Here is a 14,307-nt window from a genome sequence, read left to right as displayed (position 1 = left end):
ACAACTGCTAACTATTTACTATGAAATCTTATTGTTCATGTCAAAATTTTTCATGTGAACAGATAATTTGACAACAAAACTTATTATCCCCCGAATTTTTTGGTCATTACATGAGACAAAACCAATCTTTCAACTTAGAGCCGCAACTCTAATACAATTACTGTATATTTTTGTCCTAACCACTTAAGTCACTGACACAGATTGACAGGAGACCAATGGTTCAAGAGCTAAGAAAGAAATACTCATCATCACTCACGTTAGATCTTCCATTCATAAGGGGTTAAAATTGTACTCAAACAAAAATTATTTTTTATCATGAATTACTTTAAATGAATGTATCTCAAGAAAGAAGAAACTATAACAGAATTAGAAAACATTCTTCTGTATGATTGTAATCTGCATTTACGTGATTGTTGCACGAAACCCCATTCTACAATAATCATAAAATGATAGACATATTAGGAGTGTGAACTAAACAGGCTCTCCAATAACAACAGGTTAGACAGTTTCCATATAAGAAAAGATAAGAAAAACTAGTCAGGCAATACATATTCAAATTCTACAGTACAGAGCTCAAATGATCAAACATCATTCAGGACCAATTACTCCTTTTGTCAGATGAACAAAAACTTTTCCAACAAAAATTAATTATGGAACTGGCAGGATTTCTGAATACAGTTTATAATAACCCCACCAAGAACAAAGATAACAAATTTATAAATGATAAAGACTAAATGTGATAAGACCTCTACATTATGCAACGACTGTACCTTCTTCTAAAGTTATCATGACTTTACTTTTCACGTCTGTCCCCTTACAGTCTCAAGAATCTTAGGATAATATACAGGAACTTACAGAAATTCCCATACTTGTAGTTCCTCAACAAAATAACATACTAAAGTATCTACATCTTCGTTAATTACAAAAGTTCTTTGAATTAAACAATTTAACATGACTTAAAAGGGCCTGCATTTTAACAATGTATTCTGAATACTGGTACTTGGCCAAAGAATTGCTCATTCAAAACTAATGTCCTTCCAATAAGGTCAATAATCGATGACCCGTTTTTTAATCTTTATATGTTACCTCAGTTAAAGGAAAAAATAATTAATAAATACAGAGAAACTTATCTCCATCATAATCTAAAAAGTCCTCGGAAAAAATACTTAAATTATTCATTCGTCACAAAGCTAGAATTTCTAAGAAACAAATCTATAATAATGTAAACAACACTCGCGGGTCTTGAGTAATTACTTTGTGTGTCTTTTGTAAAAGAATATTTAAAAAATATGCAATGAAATACTGACTTCCATCAATAAAAAAAAAAAGAAAAAAAAAATCACACTTACTGTAAGCATTTGTTCAACAAATCAAATTAAAATAAAATCTTGGTATGTACACCCTACATTTTTACACCATATTTACTAAACCAAAAACTCATAAAAGTACCCTTAATTAATATTTCTTGCAAATTATAAAATAAGAAAAATCTTTAATACTTTAATATCACTTGCTATAATTCAAAGAAAAATATAAAAAATCAATCCAACTATGCATTAAGTTTATAAATACAAAATCTATCAATGTGTAATTTTTCCAGAATTTTTTTTCTCTCATTTGGGAAATATCCATTAAATACAAAAAACACAGCTCTTAACAGTCTATGAGCCTTGTTCAAAAATAAAATACTGTACTTGGATTGTGATAATACTGTAATCTACTGTATTATAATTCTTAATCTAGAACTTACAAATATTCGCCCTGATAATAGTAGTAATAACAATCAAATACAGTACCAATAAGAGCAGTGATTAACCCTTTCACCCCCAAAGGACGTACCGGTACATTCTTGCAAAACACTGTTAATTACACGTTTTTATATATTTTTAATAATTTTATGAGAAACTTCAGGCATTTTCCAAAAGAATGAGACCAACCTGACCCCTCTAGGACAAAAATTAAACCTGTTAGAGCAATTTAAAAAAAAATATATAGCAAAATGTGCTCGAAAGTTAACCTTATGGTTAAAAGAACAAAAAAACTTGAGAATGAGATACTTTACCTGCTGATGAGGTGGCTGTAGCTGCAGGTGGTACTCCAGGAGCTGGAGAAGCACTTCCAGCCTCTCCAACACCACCTCCCAAGAGTGAATCCAAGCCCCCACCGAGGAGATCCAGGGTTCCCCCTGAGAATGCTACAAAGGGAATGAGAGGGACGTACTGTAACTACTTTACTACATACAGAAGTTCAAGAGCTACTTATCCTATCAAAGTACTGTACTAGGGAATCTTACTTTAAACCAAGATTTATTTCTTTAGAAGTAAAAAAGAAAACCTGTAATAAACAGCCAAATTTGAGCTAAACTTTAAAAAAGAAAATTACAATCAGTTTATTAATCATGGTACATTTGCCTGATTAATAATAATGAACCTTTATTCACAATATTCTGGAATCTACAATTTACTGGTTTTGTGCAACTTCCCAAAAAATCTCAAGTCTAATTAAAGAAATAATATAGCATTCCCATTCATCTACTAGTTGTGAAGACAAAATTGCACTAGAATTTACTCTAGTTACTATACTAAAGCTATTTACAATTCTAAACTGTTTTTCTTTGAAACTATAGTTGTTTTTAAGCATTTAACTATCTTTTCCCTTTGTCATCTCAGAAAAATATATTCAAATGGATTCCAAAGGCAAAGATTTTGGCAATCATCACCTCTACAAAATCATACATCTTCCTTGCAGTTTTCACTGAATTTTCTTCAATCCAAAACACTGACAACAATTCATTTGAAGATGATTTAATTGATCAAAGAATAGACACAGTCAAATATTATTTGAACTACAATACTTTAAGAACTATAAACATAACACAATATCTGCATGGGACCCTGCCGAAAGAGTGCTCTGTAAGTGGTCACTTGCAGTGAGCAGTGAAAATGGGAGCCAGGTAAAGATAAGTAAGACAGATTGATGGTTAGACTAAACAGAATGAATAATTATTCAATGGCACACTCCATATAGTAATCCACATCCTTCAATAAGGTGAATAGTCAAATTTGATCCGATTCATTCATGGTTATCTGACACCATTGAGTTATAAAGTCTCAAAGACATTAATGCACCAAAATTCTTCATCTCTCTACCTCCCCTTTAAAAAAATTGTTAAATCTAACGGAATGCTTATAATACCATCTAATCATTGATATACATACCTTTGTGTGTGTCACTTAATTCTCCTAAAATTCAGCATTAGCTACTTTACATATTCTTTTACAGTAAAACACTTGCCTGTACTTACACGAGAAATGACACTTTTTTTTTCTAGTCTAATTACTGAGCACTAAAAATTTACAAAACTACAGTAGGTATTTAGCATAAAGCATTTCTTTTATGCACATAACAAATAGATCCAGTTACTGCTAATGTCAAAATATTTATCAGGATCATACCACAACTTGATTATAAAAAAGGGAAAGAAAGTAATTAGGAAAAGATATTCTTGATGAACTCTCCAATATTTCATACCTGGTTGAGCAGCTGGGGGTACTACAGGAGGAGCATTGATGTCCATATTAAGAAGATCTGGAATCAGTGAGTCCTGGTTAGGAATAACGGTTGGCTGGGGTTGTTGAGGCTGTTCACCTGTGGATTCGCTGTCACTGCCTCCAGATGTCTGTTAATGCAAGAAATAATTCCAAAATTACAAACTCCACAATGAATAAGCTCTAAAAAATATACATGTACATTACTGTACTTCTTAACCATTAGGACTTCACCCTATTCCCAACCACAGAGATTCCGTTGATATCAAATGTCACCATCCACAGAAAATTTTCTGTTATCTTCAAAGCATCATTCCAGCTTTTTTATTTTTGACAGGTCCTCATTTATAACATTGTAAAAATTAAAAGTATTAAGCTTCTAGATCACAATATCAAAAATTTTATAACATAGATAATAATTTTACTGGAAGCAATTAAAAAATATTTATACCTTTTAACCTTCAGAATGTGATTTTTAACAGTCAAGTACAGTAACAGGATGCCCCAAGGATCTTAAACAGTTGTATGATATATTTCATATAACTAAGTAAAACCTAAATATCTCAACAGTTAAAACTACTGTATTCAACGGTAGCTATATAGCTAAGTGTAATCTTTCCTTCAATAACTCATGATCATAATCTGTCTACCTAAATTATCAATAGAAATTTTAAATTGTGATTACATACTTCTAAACTATATGCAAGTTAAGCAAAAACATTGAAATACTGTATTAAAATAGGTCATCAAAAGTGGGCTTCAAGAAAATCTAGAGAATCGAATCAAAATAACATGAAGATATCACTACTTACCTTTGGTAATGCGCGGCGAAGACCAGTACGCCCTTCAACAAAGGCGGAGGGTGGTTTATGATACACAGAAGCTAGAGAGGCAATATGACAGATCAGTTCATCTAAAAGTGTTGGCTCAATCAAATCGGTCTCCTCTGCTATAAGTGGTTTTTCAGCCAAAACAACCTTTTTAGAAGAAAGATTAATACAATAACACTTACTGTAATTCAATTTTCATTTAAATTAGTTATTCTCAAAATAAGGGTGATTGTTAAACATTAAAACTATCATATAATGGTAACACTTGATTCAATTTTCAATTAACAAGTTATTCTCAAAATAAAGGTGGTTGTTAAACATTAAAACTATCAAGTCTAGAGTTAGAAATTATGAAAAACTTATATAAAAGCACTCATTTTGCAATACAGTATTAACACGATAACTTGCCTATTTGTAATTTCAATCTTTATCCACAAATGAAAAACTCACCTCTTTAGCTGCACCTGGGTCAGTTGATAGTAGTCTCCAGTAGATAAATCCTCGGTCTCTCAAATCTGGATTATCGGAATCTTGAGTTGCCAAACTCAACACCTTAAGAGGTACAGAAAAAATATTTTGCTTTATATATTCTGTCAATAGCTCAAGAACTTAATAGTTCACATACTAGGAAAACAAGATATACTGTCTGATAGTTTATGAACTAAAAAGACTGATGTAGGTCTTAAAAATAAAATAAACCACTAAAGTCATTCAAGACATAAGGCAAAAATTTCTTCCCCTATAAATTTCACACAATGAACAAAACCCAGATGAATATTCTTTTTACTAATTGTGAATTTTTCACAAGCATTGAAACTATTTCTAGCATATGGGTGGGCTATCATGATGAAGTACTTTTTTATCATTTCTGGTCTGCATCCAGTCTTTGATTTTTCTGTTAAATGTTGCACTTCATGGACATTGCGACAAAAACTAAAGAAAAACAAAGTAAAAAATAGAAAATATGGATTTGGTAACTTTAAAAATATTTAGTTGAGTAGGGAGAAAACAGGGTAGAAGAATGCAGTACTTCTTGAGACTTTCTGTTGGACCAAGTAATCATTACCACTGTTTATGGCTTTTAGTATTTAAAGTAATTTCCTTTGATTAAACTTGTAATGATAAAAACAGCAGAAAATAGAATAATCTAGATAAAACAATATTTTCTATTTATAATTTTGTTTTGAGAATGGTTTACTTTACCCTTACTCTTTAAGCAAAGGACGAGATTTATCAAAACCCCTTTTACAACATATTAAAAAACGCTCATTGAAATAATAGGCTGGGAACTACTGGAAAATAAATGATGCTTTAATATCTATAACACTCCTTATAAAGTACTTGAAACTAAAACTAAAAAGAAATTACTAGCAACTTTTTAAAAAATTGATATTATTGGCCTATTGGCAATGTTCCTGACCGGCCATCTGCTGGACTGGTGTTTGAGTCCTACTCAAGCTCGATAAGTTTCTTGTAGTGTCTGCAACCTCACCATCCTTGTGAGTTAAGAATCAGTGTTTGGGGGGGCATATAGATTTACCTGCTGAGTCATCAGTAGCCATTGCCTGGCCCTCCCTGGTCCTAACTTGGGTGGAGAGGAAGCTTGGGTGCTGATCATATGTAATAACTGTATATGGCCAGTCTCTACAACATTGTCCTGCTAGCTAGGGCATGGTCACTGTGCCTTCCCACTGCCATTCATGAGACACTTTAAACTTTTAAAACCCAAATAAAAGCACTAACCTGCTGCACAAGCTCCTGTGTATCTGTAGGTCTCTTAAGGAAGAGCTTAACAATGGCTGTAAGAAGCTGCAACTGGACTTGCGTGTTCTCGTCATGGAAGCCCTCTAAAAAGCTCTCCAGCAGCTCATCGGCATTGTCAATACGTTCCGCGTACTCACCAATGATCCAAATCATCGAAGCCCTAATTACAGGGATTAAAGTAAGGACATAACTTGAGAAATGAGTTTCCTTAGCAATGATAGTGAATACAGTACTGTACATCACAACTACCTTATTCTAAGGTGTTAAATGCATCCCCCAATATTTGAAGCTTGCAAAACTGTTTTATGTCATCTGTAATCTCACCTGGCTTCTGGCTCATCAAGAGTATCTAGATTTTCACACAAAGTAGAAATGATACTCTCATATTTGTTGGGATATTTTCGGAAGATATCTTTAATGACAACAATGGCTTCTTGAACAACATAATTAACCTAGAAAAGAAGTTACAAATTAATGTCTTGTTCACAATATAAAACCAATTCTGTATACAACAAAACCTCTCTAGGTAAAAGTTAGTACTGCGCATAAAACAGTATTAATCGGTTTCAAAGGACAAATAAAGAATGGTATTCAAATCTAGTTTACAAGAAAGTTTACCAACAACTGTACCTTTGTTTGAATCAAGTCTAGAAGAGTTGAAACACAACGCTCAGCTGATGTCTCCACTTTAATTGCGCATCGACCAATGGCTCTGACTGCTTTCCGAACAAAATCAACATCGACTTCTGTAGCATATCTGCAATGCATTTCTTATTTAAAACAAGCAAAATTGTCACTGAACATAAAGAAATTGTTATTGGTACTTGACATAAGACAACAAAAGTCTCTTACCATATAAAACAGACTATTACATTATTTACAAGATGAGAACAGTGCCATCTTTCCTATACTTTCCCCTTCAATAAACATACTTATAACATTTTACAAAGTAGGATCTAAATCTATTAGTTATATATCCTCTTACACATTTACACATCTAGTTGCATTATCTTCATCTCCACATTAGCTTTCTTTTCCTTTTTCACACCCCTGCATTCTATGTTTTAGGGAAACTTGCTAGGGATCAATCAAAAACTCGAGGAAATAAACTTACTCTTTCAACTCGGAGAGTACTTGCACAATATTGGCCTCTGACGCTAGACGAATCATGATGTCCAGTTTTTCCAGCTTAACATAAATAGGATCATTATACTTCACAAAGAAGACTTTCATTTCGTGCTTCAGCAACTCTGGTCTTTTCTGAACTATTAAGTTGATGTTGCGTAATGCCACATATTGAACCTGAAAAACAAGGAATTCAATATATCAAGCCTTCTTCCTGGTCAAAATGTATTTGATCTTGAGGGCTAAGTACTATTACATTGTACTATAATATACAAGCTTTAGAACCTGCTCAAGTTAACTAGAAAGGTTTGTTATTAAATTCTAAGACAACACTGAAGTGGACTGTCAAGTGGAAAGTATCAAAAGAGAATCTATATAAGTAGAAAGTTTTCTCGAAGAGTAGTCTTACTGGAAGAAAAACTTGTCAAGCTACTATTGTATACATGTAGATAATTAAAGAAAATCATGGATATTAGAATTAAAATCTATTCTAATTAACTATTCTAAATCTAAAATGCATTTTAAAAATATTTTTTGAGAATTCAATGTATGTTCATGTAGTAATACGTATTTCAGTTCAGTCATGTTATTCACATTTCATACAGCTATCATTTAAAAGAGTAAAAACAAGAAATTGATGTGAAATACACAAGTAAAAAAGGGATTTTGACGAAGGAAAAATCTATTTCTGGGCGAGAGACCTGTGCCGCCCAGTGAAATACTCCTAGAGCACTATTTCTAAGGAATATAACTGCTATATATTACCAGAGAAAAAAAGCATAGGAATGCCAGGTTGAACCCAGCTCGCTCACCTATATAAGGTATCGGTATAAAATACTGGGGCGTGATAATTCACAACCAGAGGTCTCGCACTATTTAGATATCTCCTCTTCAAAATCCCCGCCACAGCGAGGTGCCGTTCAACACTACTACCACTAACCCAACCCACGCCAGTGACGTCACTCCTCATAGCACCCAAGGTTTGGGGCCCATGTTGGGAGGGAAGTCAAGGGAGGGTTCACTGGGCGGCACAGGTCTCTCGCCCAGAAATAGATTTTTCCTTCGTCAAAATCCCTTTTCTGGGCTCCGACCTGTGCCGCGCAGTGAAATAGTACCAGAGAAATGGTCCCAAATCTTGGAACAATACCTGAGGAAGTAACAAAATCCAAAATAACAGGTAAGAGGATAGCAAGACATAGTTGATTAAGGTTCACTATGTTCAGGAGGAATCACATTCCCTGCTGCCACTGTAGCAAATATAAGGCTTCCAGAGGTTTTAAGCAGTGGCGTTTAAATACTGTTGGAGACTTCCGGCCTGTATATTTAGTAAGTCCAGTGAAGTTCATAGTAATTAACTGAGGTAGCTACAGCTCATATATCATGGACGTGAGGGAGTGATGTGGGAATGATTCTAGGTAGCCCGTTAATGAAATGCAGAATCTTCTGTCTTGAGTCCTTTCAGGATGATGGTTCTTCACCTTCTCTAATGGGTAAGGGCCCCGAGGACTGAACGGGAGATATGTTTAAGTAGGCTTCCAGAGTGTTTACTGGACATAAAGATGGGTCCTGCGGAAGTGGGACAATCTTCCAGGGGAACCGTCTGTCCTGGGGGTCCTCATTTTCGCTAAAAATCTTTTGTCAGGGGAAAGGAGTACTTCCCCTGACGAGAGAAATTCAATATGACCTGGATCTCTAGACAAGGCTGAAAGTTCTGATATTCTGGCGCCAGAAGTCAGGTTCATTAAGAACAAGGATTTCCTAACCAATGGAATATAATGGCAAGTCTCGTTAAGAGTGTCTGAAGCCAACTTAAGTACGTCATTCAGAAACCAGGAAACTGAGCTATGGTGAGTTGATGGTTTCAATCTGGCGCAGGTTCTCGGGATGGATGAGAAGTATGAATCTGTAAGGGCAATATTAAAGCCAATTGTAAAACCTTCAAGGCTGACTTAATTTGTAGTAATAGTACAAGTCGGTAAGTCTGATTCAAATAAAATTCTGAAGAAGGTTACTGTCAGATTCATAGTCATTGTCTCAACCTTTGAGTCCCTTAAAAACTGGCAAGTTTCATAACAGCCGAATCATACTGTCGAAGGGTGGATCCCCTCTTATCTGATTCTAAAAATAACGTATTTGAGGATCAATATCTGCACCTCTTGAGCTGCAAATTTCATAAAGTCCAGAAAGGTAGGGCATTCTGAATTTGAGGAAGCTAACACACAGCGAGTTGTACTGCTTGTGTTAGTATTGGATTGGGGATCTGTCGAGGTGGAGACCCAGTTCCACCAGAAGGGGAAACCCGTTGTGCTTGGGCCAGATGGGGACTACTAGAGCAACTTGACCTTTGAAAGTCCTGAGCTTGTCTAACACTTTCATCGACAGATTTATTGGTGGGAATAGGTAAATTCTCTCCCAAGTGTTCCAGACTAATGATAGTGCGCCTGTGGCGTAAGCCCGAGGATCCGGGCTGGGAGCTACGTAGCACTCTAGTTGTAGTTGGACTTTGTTGCAAACAGATCTATCTGGAGATCCGGAACCTGAGAAAGAATCCAACTGAAGGACATTGGGTCTAGTGACCACTCCGACTCCAGCGGAGTTGTCCTCGAAAGTGCATCCGCCACTATCTATCTAGAAGAAACCTGATATGTTGGGTTTTGGCTGGAGCCGGTTGCTTAAGGTCAAAAATACCGCCATGGCCTCTAAAACATTGATATGAAGTTGGCGGAATATTGTCGACCACAGTCCCAGGACTTTCGTGTACTGAGAGTATCCCCCCCCCCCCGGCCTGTTAGGGAGGCGTCTGTGTAAATGACGAGCTTGGGGGTGGATATTGTAAGGAAACTGATTTGCCAGATTTTGACCTTTGTCCGTGGTTGAAGTCTTTTCTTCAGAATTGGTTGAAGTCGAGCCCTTTGTCTCGATATTACTCATTTTCCTGGAGCACCATACTCGGCTTATATCTTTCAGTCTGGCCTTCAGTAGTATATCTGTTACTGAGGCAAACTGGAGGGCACCCAGGATTCTTTCTTGATTTCTTCTGGAAGACAATTTGTCTTTGAGAAAACGTATTGTGTTTTGCTATATCGTTCCTCTTGGCTGTTGGGAGACAGAGTGTGGGAGCATAGAACCCATTGAATCCTAACCATTGAAACTTGTCCTCGGGACCAAACGAGATTTCTCGAAGTTGATTTGGAACCAAAACTGTTGTAAGAGATTATCACTCTGTAGTTGCTGTGAGGCAGTTTGCCTAGTTGAAGCCTAGAAACGGACGAAAATGCCTTGCTTTCGGAACATGATAGCAAACGTCTGCAAGATCCATAGGGGAGGTGACGGCCCCACAGAGAAGCAAGGTCCGCACCTGAGAGATGGTCAGCATGTGAAACTTGTCGCATTAAATGTAAGAATTCAAAAGCGACAGGTCTAGGATTACTCTTCGCTATTCTGAGTCTTTCTTTGGCCCGCTGAACAAGTGATCCTGAAATTACAAACGATTTACTTTCTTTATTGCTTCCTTTTGCAAAAAATCGTTTTCATATAAGACTAGCTCTTCCGTTGGATGTTGATGAAAACTGGTTGGTGGAGGGGGCCATTCTATCCAACTCCACCCCAGACCTTTGGAAATTATACTGAAAGCCCAAATGTTGAACGTTCAACGGTTCCGGAAGATGTAAAGTCCTACCCCTACCTGAGAACTCCCAATGATTTGCTGCGGATTTACCTCCTCGGCCTCGAGAGTAGCTGTTGCGAAAAGTTCCTCTCGAGCTAGCGCCTCTGGGGCGCTGGTAACCCTGGAAAGCACCCTGAGTTTCAAAGGTGGGCCTAAGGGCTGGGGAAGTAGCATAGGAGGTAGTTGCTACTTGGGACTGAGGAACCAGCACGTATTGCTGTTGGGGTTGACCCTTCGAAGTGAAAGGTTGACTCCCTTGTGCCACCGGGATGGTTTGAACCACCTGTTGGGACTGCCGGTTTGGAAGGAATGGAAAGATCTCAGACTCTTTCTACCTCGAGATTGGTTGCTGGCCGGTTCGAACTTGTGCTTGGGGACTAAGCCCATCGAACCTTGAGGCTCTGATTGACCCTAGCAGCTCCAGACTGGGGCTTTAATGAGCTTGTTAGGCTCATGTCTGATAGTGGCCTCAGACAAGACATGCCTACAGCAACGACGTCTGGCCGCAAAGAAGTCGTAGGAATCAGACAGTAAGGTTTGAAGTAATGACTTTGTCAAGACCTTAAAAGGTGGTTCTTCTTCATACATTAAAGAGGTCTTTTCTGCCATTGTAGCCGAGTTGATAGGTCTACTCAGGCGCATACAGGCTTCGAGCTCGAGGCATATCAGAGATTCCGGAAGCCTGGGTAGCCACTCACTGAACTGAATGGGAGCACAGTCAGTGCTTAATTTACCCAATGTGAAGGTCGCCGGGGCGTTAGCCCAGCAATCGTGATCCCCCAGGGACAGGAGGGAGGTCGGATGCGTTTCCTTCAGCTGCGGTAACGGCTTGTCCTCGTTTATTGCCTGCCGAGCAAGGTCCGATATCTTAGTGACACACGGAGTAGGGGTTTACTCCTCCACTAGAAACATCGTGTACGGGCTCTTGTGAGGTGTTAACGTAGTGTTAACACACTCCCACTCGTTTAAGGGCCGGACCCAGGTGGACTGAGCCTGCCCCTTTGGGTACATTTTGGTTTCTTTGGGGATCTTGTCAAACCTTACGAGTGTCTCCTCGGTAAGGCATGCGAAACTAGAGAGAGGGAACTGTAGACCCGGCGGGTAGAATTCAAAATCTTCTACAGTCCGGGTGCCAAACCCTTCGATGGTCAACATACCATCTTTGAAGGGAGAGCGCAAGGCCCCCTTCCACGGATTGCTTTCGACGAATTCCGGGAGCCTAGAGGCATCCGGGATGATATATTGTGCTGTTGAGGTAGCCCATAACAAATGAGTCCCTGTATGAGGCTATCTGGTTTAGCACTCACTTCCCCCTAATGGGCAATAATTCCATTCAATTGTCAAGTTCACAGAGGCACCAGGAATCTTCCATCCTATAATCGTGGTGACTCGGTATGTGACACGAGGTTTGGGCCAGTGAGCTACAGAGGTCCGTAAATTATATATATATGTATATATATGGATAAATATCAGCACAACATCGTCTTCAAATAGAAATAAATTTCTACCTCATCCCTGGGATCGGTCGCTGGCCTCTTCTAATGAAAGGTCAGGTTGAAACTAACCATGCCACGAGAGGCCATGCACCAATCTTGAAAGGGCTGCCGGATCGAAGGGAGCCTCCGGGGTCGTAGGTTTCAGGCCGGGCTTCGCTCTCGGCCCAAGAGAAGTCTTAACTGGTTTGGTGATTTGGAAGACCTGTGAGTCTTTGGTAGGGCTGGCAGGTAGCTTTAACTTTAGGGACAACGGGACGTGGCCCGACATCAGCCACGTGCTTCCTTGAAAACCCTAAAAGGAAGAGACACAGGGTCTCTTTGCCCTGACACTCCAGGCAAACCCGCCAACCCAGATCTAAAGAGTCGCCAAGGTAGAAGTCATGGAAGACTGCGAGCTCCGAAAGAGGGTATATCGTTACTAATGAACAAGGTAACTCCGTTGGGAATGTAAAATAAATAGATCGAGAATAAATGTTTAAATCGATCAAACACAAAGGAAATAAAATGAAAATCCCAAAATAATATATCCGAAGTTATAATTATAGATAGTAACGACAGGGGCACCTACAGTGTGCCATAGTAGGGTAGTAACCCAAAAATATCCGGGTGTTCCGAATTCTTAAAATAGACCGGTATGAAACCAGGACAAAAGGCTATGAACAAAATTTCGGACCGGTATAATAACCGGGAAGAAAACTTTCATAAATTAACTGACATTGTCAAAATAATTCCATAAAAGGTGAAGATTATCAATGAAATAATATTGTCATAGCGCGAAATATACTATCCCGTCGGTACTGGGGAAGTATAGAATAACATAAAGATACATAAGTATCCCATAGCAGGTCAGTAACTTAAAGAGATCCGGATGCTCCGAATTCTTGAATTAGACCAATATGAAATCGGGACAAAAGACTATGAACAAAATTCAGATCGGTACAGTAACCGGGGAAAAACTTATCATAAATTAACTGACTTTGTTAAAACAATTCCATAATAAGTTAAGGTTATCAATGAAAAAATATTGTCATAGCGAGAAATATACTATCCCGTTGCTACTTGGGAAGTATAGAATAAAATAAAGATACGTGAGTGTCCCATAATAGGTTAGTAACCTAAAAGGATCCAGGTGTTCCGGGTTCTTAAAGTAGACCGATATGAAACCGGGACAAAAGGCTATGAACAACTCTAGGACCGGTTTAGTAACCGGGGAAAAACTTATAAATAAACTGACATTGTTAAAACAATCCCGTAATAAGTTAAGGTTATCAATGAAATAATATTGTCATAGCTTGAAATACACTATCCCGTCGCTACTTGGGAAGTATAGAATAAAATACAGATATGTGAGTATCCCATAATAGGTTAATAACCTAAAAAGATCCGGGTGTTCCGGATTCTTAAAATAGACCGATATGAAATCGGGACAAAAGGCTATGAACAAAATTTCGAACCGGTATAGTAACCGGGGAAAAAATTATAAAAATTAACAGACATTGTTGAAACAATTCCGTAATAAGTTAAGATTATCAATGAAATAATATTGTCATAGCGAGGAATATACCATCCCGTCATTACCAGGGAGGTATAAAATAAAAAGGGATGAAAAAGGATGCAAAAAACAGTGATGAATAAATATAATCAAAACTAGTTCCGGGGCCGGGGAACAGGGTTGGTAAAGTAAACTTAAAGTAACTTAAAGTAACTTAAAGTAAACTTAAAGTAACCTAAGATACATCCTTAAAATACATAAATAGAAAACTCCAGTTATGATCTAAAACTAATGTCTATAATTGAATAGGGCTCCCGGAGGGAGGATATTAATCAAAACTGTGTCAGTGTCAACAGATCTTGTATTTAAGAGCTCGGAGGCTCCG

General features: G+C 37.6%; 1 protein-coding gene across 2 annotated transcripts in view; it reads right to left on the bottom strand.

Annotated features, from left to right (window-relative positions):
* The window catches only part of AP-1-2beta (adaptor protein complex 1/2, beta subunit), a 96,728-nt gene that overhangs the window by 43,956 nt on the left and 38,465 nt on the right, over positions 1 to 14,307 (bottom strand). For both annotated transcript variants that reach the window (XM_068385810.1, XM_068385811.1), the window contains exons 7-14: positions 7,257 to 7,444; positions 6,773 to 6,899; positions 6,467 to 6,594; positions 6,122 to 6,302; positions 4,829 to 4,930; positions 4,361 to 4,525; positions 3,532 to 3,679; positions 2,063 to 2,194 (exon numbers count right to left, since the gene is read on the bottom strand). In XM_068385810.1, coding sequence (XP_068241911.1) covers positions 2,063 to 2,194; positions 3,532 to 3,679; positions 4,361 to 4,525; positions 4,829 to 4,930; positions 6,122 to 6,302; positions 6,467 to 6,594; positions 6,773 to 6,899; positions 7,257 to 7,444 — 1,171 coding nt within the window. The remainder of the gene's footprint in view (positions 1 to 2,062; positions 2,195 to 3,531; positions 3,680 to 4,360; positions 4,526 to 4,828; positions 4,931 to 6,121; positions 6,303 to 6,466; positions 6,595 to 6,772; positions 6,900 to 7,256; positions 7,445 to 14,307) is intronic.

Source organism: Palaemon carinicauda, chromosome 13 (genome assembly GCF_036898095.1).
Source record: "Palaemon carinicauda isolate YSFRI2023 chromosome 13, ASM3689809v2, whole genome shotgun sequence".
Taxonomy (NCBI): Eukaryota; Metazoa; Arthropoda; class Malacostraca; order Decapoda; family Palaemonidae; genus Palaemon; species Palaemon carinicauda.
The sequence above is the reverse complement of the archived record's forward strand: the minus strand, read 5'-3'. Positions and strand labels throughout refer to the sequence as shown.